At 33.2% G+C, this 11,154-nt stretch overlaps 1 protein-coding gene across 1 annotated transcript; it reads left to right on the top strand.

Moving 5' to 3' along the window:
• Positions 1 to 5,110: 5,110 nt before the first annotated feature.
• On the top strand, positions 5,111 to 10,118 carry LOC131028585 (lipase-like PAD4). Its single transcript, XM_057958896.2, has 3 exons — positions 5,111 to 5,767; positions 6,930 to 7,652; positions 8,970 to 10,118. The coding sequence occupies exons 1-3, from the start codon at positions 5,450 to 5,452 to the stop codon at positions 9,768 to 9,770; spliced, it is 1,842 nt and encodes a 613-aa protein (XP_057814879.2). The 5' UTR covers positions 5,111 to 5,449; the 3' UTR covers positions 9,771 to 10,118.
• Positions 10,119 to 11,154: the final 1,036 nt, after the last annotated feature.

Here is an 11,154-nt window from a genome sequence, read left to right as displayed (position 1 = left end):
ATATTTGTATTGCAAAACAATGAAAGAGAGGTATGTATGTATGAAAATGAAGAACCTTGTTGATATGTTGGGTTGCAGATGTGTTACAGTTGATGTAGGTGTGTTGTAGATTTTGTAAATGTGCTTTAAAGAAGGGTGTTGCTCTGAAAATGTGTGTTGCCAGTATGTGGATATATTTTTCATGATTGACCAGGTTTTGAATTCGGTTGTGGTAATTGATTTGGTGCTCTTGAAGTTGTACTCTAGAAGAGTATTAAGTGATGATGGTGTTCAACAGTGTTTGCAATGCTCCACATTCCTCCGCTTTTTGGTTTCTAATGATGATCTTTTGGAAATACGTTGTTCATAACCTTAATTTATTTATATGTCAAGATGGATTGTGTTTTTGTTCTTTGGAAGCATGCATGTGGAAGTTCGAGGATATCATCATTCTAGGTCTAACCGATCTTGAATGTTTTTCTTCTTATTTTTCTCTAGTGTTTGTAGCATGTGATCTGATCGTTGGAATATTCTTGAAAGAAATCATGTAGAAGACCAATAGAGAAGTATTCTTAGGGAAGTATTCTAAGACTGACTTGATGCATATACCGGTAACACACACACACATTATTCATATATAATATAATATAATATATTATATATTATATTATATATAATATATTATTCATATATATATGTTATGATTTGATCAGTAGGGTGTGAAGTGGATGAGTGTGTAAAAGTGCAAGTATGAGTGAGAGTTTTTGTGTGATTGTGTGTTGAAGAGAAAGACATAATTGGTGTGGCAGTGATTGGAGTAGGCAGATTGAGTTAGAGTTGTAGAGATCCTTGACTGAATCTGCTACAAGCAGTTGTTTGTATATCTGAGCTTATCAAGAACTAATCCCATACATATGTAAATGCAATTTTCTCTATTCATTCTTGTCTCTATTTCTTGGTAGTGAGCCTTCCGACAGTAATTCGTAATCCGGGTAGTGAGCCCTCTGACAATGAGCCTTGTAATCTCATATAACTAGTTATATTATCTTGAGAGTTAACCATCTTTATGGTTTTCCCATTTGGGGTTTCCACATATAAAAATCTAGTGTCTCTCTTATGGTTGTGCATCTCTTGCATTTTAATTATGTTGCAAGCATTTCTTTTGGGATGAGGTTGATAGATAATAAGCTAAGTTTCAAAAGTTCTTTTTTAATTTTAAAAAGGGAATGCTGATGCAACACTCGCACCCCCCTCTTAGTATTCCAATATGCTCAGCATATGATATAGTCATGTATGAATTTGATATATTTATATATTAAGGTATAAGAGTTAATAATATTCCAAATAAATTTATTGACAAGAGAAAGCACATTTTATACACGAATGTTGTGTGTGTGTGTGTGTGTGTGTGTGTGTGTGTGTGTGAGAGAGAGAGAGAGAGAGAGAGAGAGAGAGAGAGAGAGAGAGAGAGAGAGAGAGAGGTAACCCATGCAATTCACCAACATGACCAATGATATCCACCACACACCAAAATGAGGTTGCACAATTCACTATTAGATTTGCATAACCAACAATAATGAATAAACCAAGAAGTTGCATTAGTCACATGCAAGGATGGGCCTTATGATAATAAAAGGTACACAAACCATCTAGTTCATGAATTACAAATTAAATATATTCTTCTATGCCTTTAACAAAGTCAATTGAATTGACTAGTGATTTTCATTCTTTTGTCATTGCCTAGTCAATATGAATAGTTGGTGGTGGTACTTTAAAGGCTGCTTCTTGCATTTAAAATAAATTTGCATATTAATATTTGGAGTTATTTAGTCAATTAAATTGTACTAAATTTTGGTATCTAAAATGATTTAGTCAATTTAATAATACTACATGTTGATATTTGAGATTATTTAGTCAGTTAAATTGTACTGCATGTTGATATTTAGAATAAAAGATTAAATATTTACTCAATTTAATGCCTTTAAAACATTCAATTGAATTGACTAGCAATGTTCACTCTTTTGTCATTCTTAAGTCAATCTAATTAGTTTATGGTGGCACTTCAATTTACATTGTGATATTTAGAATTAAATATTAAATACTTACTTCAATGTCTTTAACAATGTCAATTGAATTGAGTGATGTCCATTCTTTTAATATTGTCAATTCAATATTTAGTGGTGACACTTCAAAGGTTACCTATTGCATTTAGAAAATATGTACACAATATTTGAAACTATATAGTTAATGTTAAATTGTACTACGTGTTGATATCTAGAATTAAAGATCAGATATTTACTCACTTCAATGCATTTAACATTGAGAGAATTGACTATTGATGTCCACTCAAGTTTTCCATAGACAAGCCTATGTGATTAGATGGTGGTGGCACATCAAGTTACTTCATGCATTTAGAAAAAATATACATGTTGATATTTGTAATTATTAGGTAATGCTAAATTGTAATATGTAAAACTTGCATGTATAAACAAAATATATGTAATTTTGACCTATATATGTAAACCATATGGTTTCACATAATCCACATCTTTTAATGTGGTCTTATGCTAGTATGAAAAAAAAATAAGAGACATTAGATGGGCATGTATTTATCCAAAATAAATTTTGCCATGAAGTTTTCTACGCAATCTATACTTCTTAGGCTATAAAGATAAAAGTTACTGATATTGTTAGGATGTAGCTCATATGTGAAACAAATCCACCAAGATAAAAGAGAAAGTAAAGTGTGAGTCAAAGATAAATTTATCAATTTAATATAAAGAATGAATTTCAAATCTATCTTAGTAACAAATTCATATTCTCCTTCACAAGGTATTATATAAATTATATTCAATTATACACTCTTTCACGAAAACATTGTTTGTCTTTTCAAATTAATAAACTTGTAAATAATTTACAATTCTATCATGATCTAAAACTTGTTGTAATATTTCTTATATATTAAAACATTGCCAAAGATAAACGTATTTTGTGCAAATAAAAAATTATTTATAAATTTAAATAAATTTGAAAACAAAGAGATCAAATAAAATTAATTAGAAATGATGATTAAACTAAACAAGTTGAAATGGTCTTCTTAATATTGTGTAACATTCTATCTTAATTAATAAAGATTATTTTTTTAATATGTTTTTTAACATATATGACTTGTCTCCACCACTAGATATATGAAAATGAGATGGTCTAGTCTACATAAAATCCAAAAGCTAACGATGTCAAGTCAAGGTTTAAGTTTGGTCTACGCCCATTTAAATATAAGTTAATTACGCGTTTATCTTGTGTAGGTAATAAAATATGAAAATAAAGAAAAGTCATGAGAACGATGGCTCCAAATAATCTCTAAAATAATTTTAAGAATGGTTTTAAAAAAATAAAATAAGTTGAATAGTCATATGGAATTCTAATACGAGGTACTTTAAATGTATAAAATAGTTTAATTTAGAGGTAAAAATATTGGCATATTTCTATATGATATAGGTATTTGAATGTACAAATTATCAAATTTTTTATTTAGTTGGACATTTATTTTATCAAATTTATTTATATTCAAATTCAAAATCAGTCTTAATGATTTTGTATAGAATGTATGCTATCTTTAAAATTTATTCAAGTTTTTAATTTTGATAATTGACTTTTTATGATTTGGTGTATCTATTTTATGGATCTTTAGCAAATTTTTAGCTCGCTCGAACTTGATTGTTATTTTATGCAATTCAGATCGTGGATTCAACTTCTTGACCTATCAATGGAGTAGATGAAGATCCATTGAACACCACTCAAGATGTTATATGGGAAGCTTGCCCTATAAATAACTATGCTCCAAATCACTAGAATTGAACTCTCAATTCTTTCAAACTAAAAAAATATATACAATATATCAAAATTACTTAAAACTATAACTAAATTTCATTTTTTATGATGTTATACAATCATTTTATTTATGTCAAAAAATAAAAAATATATATTTTGTCAATGGACCCTTGGTTTGCATGGAATGGATATTAATGAGGATCAAGTTATAATGAAGTCAAGAGTTAATTGGGACCATGGACAAAAATGGTCCTATATTGGTCATGTCAACATTTATCCCCAAAAAGATTCCTCTAAATTTAAAAAAGCAACCATATTGGTGGACAAAATTGGCCCCATATTGATGCACTAAAAATGTCATGTCAACGTCTATCCCCCAAAAGATTCCTCTAAATTACAAAAAGCAACCACTTGTGCGACATCGCATCAATGCATAAGTAAACATGACTTAGTGCACACCTATTGGTCTTATCACAATTTGGGACCATTTTGGACACCTTCACAAAAATGCATGCTGATGTGACATCCTCTTTTACCATGTAGACTCGGAAACAATTTTTTTAAGTAGAAGACTTGACAAGTAAATTATTGTATAAAATTGAGAGTTATTTGAAATATCCACATAAGATTTTGAGAAGCGTTGTGCGTATGTAGTAGAACTTCTCCCTTAGGGGAAGCGTACCACTAGTGGACATAACTAACTTCGTGCGCATATAACTTTCCAACCGTATGTTGGAATTCAATAATTTCTTTTTAGTTGTCTTCGTATATGACTTAACTGCTTATAACTAAGGATCCGACATCTGGGTAGTAACGATGCACATTGTGGAAATCATTATAAGTGGAAAGGTCAAAAAGTGGTCATTTAAAAGTGTCGTCCCATACATTTACCTTTGCACTAATAGTAGATAACTCATAATATCAGTAGTAGTCTAGTAGTAATGAACAAATGCACTAGTAGTTATGCACAATTGTCCTATTAGTGGTGCACAAATGAGCTAATAAAAGGTAAAAAGGCTGAAAAATTATTCACTAAATTATTCACTACTGATACATGTGAAAAGGTATCCACTATTGAAATTGTGTTCACTACTGATACCCTTTTTTATATTATCAAAATCTTTTACATACAATAATAAAAATGAATTCCCAACTAACCCACAACAAATAAAATTTAATTAAACATTTATATAATAAACATTTGATTAGAAAAGTCTAATAAAGACTTATAAAACAAAACAGAAGAAAGTTCAGAGCAATTTCAGATAGATACAAATTAGGTAGCCTTGATGAACATCCATTGGCTTAGTACAAAACCGGAATAAGCATAGCTTTGTACAATTCTTTGGTCTGAGCACTTCCAAGAAATTGTAGTGGAGCTCAAAGGCAAATATGGACATGGACGTTGATGTGGGGTACGATTGACGTGTAAGTTGGAAAATGGGTAGAAACTAAGGTTAATGGTGACTTGAGGAAACCAGACTCGATCCAACGCCTCATTTCCACGTACTTTCCGTCCACCTTCGTGCTAGGAATGAGGATCAACAATAGAGTTCATATGAATTGAATTACTGTGAATTTTCCATATATATTAAGACATTTTACCTGGTTTCTGTTTGCGAGGACTCAGAAGGAGAGGATGAGAGGTGTTTCGGGCCTCCCAGATATAGATAGGTTCCTTCCCACTTGTTGGGAGGTCTGCCAAGAAGCTTATAAATATGGCAATGGCCCTTTTACTTGTAAAAGAAAGGATGATTTTGTCTTCATCTCGTTTCCTGGATGTAACAATGTGGAAGAAATTTCTGCAGAGAATAAGTTTGGAGAGTGTAAGATAGATGAGGGGAACCAGTTGTTCAGGTCTTTGAGGGCTATTGCCCTGGATGAGCCAGCCCTGGTTCATAAACCCACTTTGGAACGCTTTCTGTTTCTGCTGCAGAATACTGAATTTGAGAAGAAGGTTGGTTTTCCAGAATAAAAATTCATTGAATGTCTTGTTTTTAGTCTCAACTGTAATGAATTATGTGAGTTTCAAGTCTGTGCAAGACTCTGACAGTACATTCTACACAAGACAGTTTTAGTACAATTTTTTGCAGCTTTTTGATTATTTAATTAAGTCCGAAGCATCTTGCTTTTTATTTGATGAGGCTCTGTTTAATGAAATATGTAACAGTTTTGCATCATAATCTTTTTCATCATTCATCCTGCATCTTTTAACTTTCTACTCCTTTCAGCTTTTAGATGATCAGAGTTGAAGCCTAAATTGAAGGATTAGATTTCTTTTTTATGAACGGATTGAAATGTTCTGGAAGCAATTGGGTGAGTTTTATTTGTATCAACGTTTCAGATTATGAAGTGTAATTTAAAATATTGATACAAATAGAACTTGCAAAATTAATTTCAGTAACGTGTCTGTTATTATCATAAACTGTAAAAGTTTTATAAATTCATTATTTGTTTTTCATACATAAAAAAGATCAACTCATATTGTGTAGGTGATTACTAAGTTTTTGCCCAAATTCTCGATCTTGTTTTGAAACTCAATTGTGCCATTAGAACTTCTCTCCTGTTTTCTAGGATAAACTATATCTTTTATTATATAGAAATTGACACAACAGTTACCTTTTACAGTTACTGTTAATAAAAAAATGATTTATAGCTTCTTTTACAAATGTTAATACACTGTTAATAAGTAAATCCAGCTGCCTTGCTTCAAATTCCCCCATCTTAAAATCTGTGTTTGTTAGGATGATCTCTTGACTAGCAACTTGTTAGATCAGATGATAGGGGAGGAGAATGTCTTGAGGAACTTTTTGAACATAATGGTTGTTTGTGTTTGAGAAATTGAAACTGTTTTCTTTTATAAGTGAAAAAAACATTGCCAATCAAATGGTCTGTTTTGGAATCTTTGAGAAACCCACTTTTCCTCTTAAGCAAAAGTCTGTAAAACCTTTTTTCCCATTCAAATCAACTACACAGGGCTATAAATCCTCACAGGAACTCTCTGGGTAGTTCCTTTCAAGGTTGATTTGAGAGGTCAAGTTTGCCAAACACCACAACCCAGAGTTTGCAAAGAAAAAAGCATTTACTTAATTTGTTTCCAAATCTGGTTGTTTTGTCAGGTGCAAGGAGGGAAGTATAGAAGAATTGTACTCACAGGACACTCTTTTGGAGGGTCTGTGGCTGTATTGGCGACATTATGGCTGCTAGAACAGCGGGGCTATTCATCGAATCAGCCTCCAATCTGCGTAACCTTTGGATCTCCTTTAGTGGGGGACGAAATATTTGCACAATCTGTGCGGCGGGAAAAATGGGCATCCTACTTCTACCATTTTATTTCCAGGTATGATATTGTCCCTCGAATTCTACTGGCCCCACTTAGATTAATCTCTGAGCCATTAAGAGCCTTGTTACCGTATTGGGCGAACTCCATAAGGAACACTAATGTGGTATCTGCGCCCTTGCTTTCTGAACCTGGGAACTTTCTTAGAATTGTAATGCAAAACACAGCGTCAGTAGCGAGTTACAGAAGCGCCATGTGTATGGCGCCTAATAATATGTTATTAAGCGGCATAAGCAGCGTGGTGAGACAGAGCCCCTACAGAGCATTTGGCTCTTATATCTTTCTATCTCGCAGCGGTTTTCTCTGCACTGATAACTATGAAGCTGTTCTTCAAATTTTGTTCTATAGCCTTCAAAGCCCAGATGAATATCGAACGCCAGAGCCCTGCATATTTGAGCACATTCAATACGGTTCCGTTCTCGAAGGCGTGCTGAATTCGATGGATGTCGACATTCATGACAATCTGGCGACGCAGTTCGAAGCCGTCGGCCTCGGAACTCAGGTAAACAAATTTGGGACACTGCCTAATCTGATTTCAATTCATTTTGTTACTAGTTTGAGGATGAATTTATCGTCAAAATGGAAGTTTTACCATTATCCTACTGTCTAAGCATTCAGCTTAGATGTCAGGTAGGTTTGTGCTTTAAATGTGTATCTACAGAACATGCAAACCTAATTGATAGAACTCTTAATCTAACTCTGTGAAGTACAGTACAAAACAGGCCAGCCCTTCCTGCACTAGTCACAAAGCTAAAACAGCATAACCTCTGGTGTATATTGTGTAAGTTTATGTTTATTTTTTAATGTTCTTAAATCAAATTTCATGATTTATGTTATAATAAAGAGAGGAAGAGCAGAAACGATATTTTTTTTTTGGTCTTGTTTTTGAATCAAATTTCATGATTTATCATCAGACCTACATAAAATCCTGATCAAACTTGGCTGCGGCCATTCTAGTTCCAAAACAGACCTATCGTACAGCGTGTTAGTGACAGGTTAGTCAATCGCAACCGTTAACTGCAAAATCGACGGTGTAAAATGCGCGACTAACACACGTGTTAATCAATCCATACTGTCTGTTTAGAACCAGAATAAACGTGTCCATCAAACTTCATGGTCAGTCATCAAAAAGATTTATGTCAGAATGAAAAAAGCAAGACAAGAAAAAAATTCTTTTTTCTTTTCTTTTAGATCTAACTTCATTGAAAGTTTATTTCTATCAAATTTCATGATTTATCATCAGAAAGAAGAGAGCAAGAGGAAAAAAGATCTTGCTTTCAGATTAAACTTCATGATTAAACTTCATGATCAGTCATCAGAAAGAAAAAAACAAGACCAGAAAAGAATTTTTTTTCTTATTTTGCTCTCTTCTTCCTTTTTCTCTTATTTTGCTATCTTCTTTCTGATCATAGATCATGAAATTTGATCCTCAGTGTGAAAAATAAACTTACACAATTGATACCAGAAACTATACACAAATATGCTATAATTAAGTCTTCCTCCCTTCTCTCCTTATTTCCTAGCTTACAAACCGACCTTTTAGCTTTTCACTTCTGGATTCTGCACTGCAGGAAGAAATAAAATATAAATTTTAATGGCTTACACGAAATTAGGTTTTTCACTTCGGATTCTATTCTACAGAGAAACTAGGTTTTTCATTAGGTCAATTTATCATCAGCATTCCACCCGGCCTCCCCTTCTCTTTTTCCTACTAAATCTGAAATTAAAAACGGTTTCTGAACCCAGTGTCAGGTGTTCTGATCCACAAATCCCCTAAACATACATGTTGCTGACAACATCAGACAAACATACCGTGCAGAGCCTGGAGGTGCAGTTGGCATTGAAAGCCGCCGAAGAAGTGATGAGAAGATTGAACACCAACAAGCTCAAAAAGGAACAGGATCTGGGAAACATGAGGACTGTAATGGAGGAACTGGAATCATACAAAAAAACCTCAAAGGCAATGGCGACAGGCGACTACGACTGCTTTAAGCGGCACGCAGAAAAGAGGGATTTCCTGGCAAACCTAGCTCGGCTGCGGCTTGCTGGATTCTGGGACGAGATAAAGGACATGCTCCACAGAAAAGAACTGCCTGATGATTTCGAGTCACAGGAAGAGTGGATTAAAGCGGGGACCTCCTACAGGAGAATGGTGGAACCCTTAGACATTGCCAATTACTACAGACTGGGCAAGCATGAGGACACCGGCCATTACCTCGCCAAAGGCAGGCCTCGCAGATATTTGCTGCTTCAGAAATGGCTTGAAGCTGCAGAATTGCGGCGCAGCACCCAAATCAATAATCTTTCCACTCCGGATTCCTGCTTGTGGGCCCATTTCGAGCAGATTTCATACACCCTGGCTAAGGCTATGCCTAATCTTGCAGAAGGCCAGGAACTTCCTTCTGAGCTAAAGACCAGTCTGCAGAACTTCCAATCAATGTTGAAGACATTAATAGACAGGAAACAGGTCTGTGAAGATTTTTTCATTGAAGAGGGAAGTTTTGTGAAGTGGTGGAAAGGCTTGCCTGTTACGATCAAATCAGTGTCTCCTCTGTGGGATTTCATGGAAGGCAGAGGACGCCATACTTATACTCCGGATTTTAAAAATGAAGGCATGTAGGTTTTGTACCCTCTCTCTCAGCTGTTCTTTATATTATTGTCTTTGGTTTTGTGGATTTTATAAATTTTTATATTCACTATAGTGGAATCTGGAGGTGTCCTTGCCGAAGCAAGACTAATCCCCCAATGTGTACAACCCACTCACAAGGTAGCAACACACACAGAGTTAACACAGCCGGGGACTCGAACTCAAGACCATGGGGAGTTTAATGTTTCACTCAACTGTATTTTAGTTGGATTTGTGGGTCCTAGACACTAAGTTGTAATAGTTTAATTAGGTTTTTATAGCTTTTATGAATATGAAAAAAAAATGTTTTTATTTAAAATTAAAAATAGTTTTTCATATTAATATTGTAATATTTTTAGATTTTAGTTTTATAGTATTTTTTTATCATTAATGTTTGGGATTATATCTATCTAAAAGATGTGGAGAGATATAAGTTTTGAGGCATTTATCTATTCTCAACAACAATTTCAACATATGAACCTTGGGACCTTTCATTGTCTTTTAGATAGATGTATTTAAGATATCTATGCTAGTATAAAAAAAAATTATCATTAATGTTTGGGATCATACGAGATGATAACCAATCTTTTTTATTTTATTTTTTAGTTATATCTAAGCGTATTTATGTTTTATAATTTGTACTCTTCTTTATAGATGAATGTCATAAATATTTTTTTCTCCATTGAAGAAGAAAGGAAGCAAAAGTAAGGTATTCCTAGCCTCAAATTTAAATTTTTAATATGTGTGTGTTATTTGTATATAAGTGTAATTGTGATCATTCATATAGTTACATATTGTGTTCAAATAATGATAAGAGTTAGAATATGAGCATTAAGGGTTTTTATTAGAGGTAAGGATTCGCTACTTAGTTGAGCACCTTCTAATAGTTGAGTGTATTGGAGCATTAAAAGATAATTTTTTTAGTAGTGATAAAATTACTTTATATAGTAAAAATAATTGATTATAATACTTAAGAGGGTTAGAATGTTAATGCTAAGAACTTTAATTAAGTGAAATACTCTAGTATTTGAGTGTCTTTCAATTGGTGTGAGTGTATTTAAACATTAACAAATCATTTCTTTCATTATTGTAGCACTATTAGTTGTGGCTTCAAATTTTTCATTATTGACTCTCATTACTAATTATTGAATGAAATGAACTCTCTAGAAAAGGACTTAAAAACAAATCACGTGATGCTACATGAGTGCACCAAAAATTGATAATTGTTGGACTAACTTTTTCATTGAATTTTACGATACCTTTAAAAAGGCATATTGATGTGATACCATATTTGGTGACGTAGACATGGAACGTTAGCGTTAGGTTCAAGTATTGAGTTTGCTGATTAAAATTCTAAAAAAAATGAGTCCTTAGAAAT

Source organism: Cryptomeria japonica, chromosome 8, assembly GCF_030272615.1.
Source record: "Cryptomeria japonica chromosome 8, Sugi_1.0, whole genome shotgun sequence".
Taxonomy (NCBI): domain Eukaryota; kingdom Viridiplantae; phylum Streptophyta; class Pinopsida; order Cupressales; family Cupressaceae; genus Cryptomeria; species Cryptomeria japonica.
Note: the sequence above shows the minus strand (reverse complement) of the source record. Positions and strands in the feature narration are given on the sequence as shown.

What these genes read in the sequence shown, in the direction of transcription:
- LOC131028585 (XM_057958896.2), top strand. Translation starts at nt 5,450, where the DNA reads ATGAGAGGTGTTTCGGGCCTCCCAGATATAGATAGGTTCCTTCCCACT. An exon ending in ATACTGAATTTGAGAAGAAG is followed by an intron (nt 5,768 to 6,929) that starts GTTGGTTTTCCA and finishes TTGTTTTGTCAG; the next exon opens with GTGCAAGGAGGGAAGTATAG. An exon ending in CCGTCGGCCTCGGAACTCAG is followed by an intron (nt 7,653 to 8,969) that starts GTAAACAAATTT and finishes CATACCGTGCAG; the next exon opens with AGCCTGGAGGTGCAGTTGGC.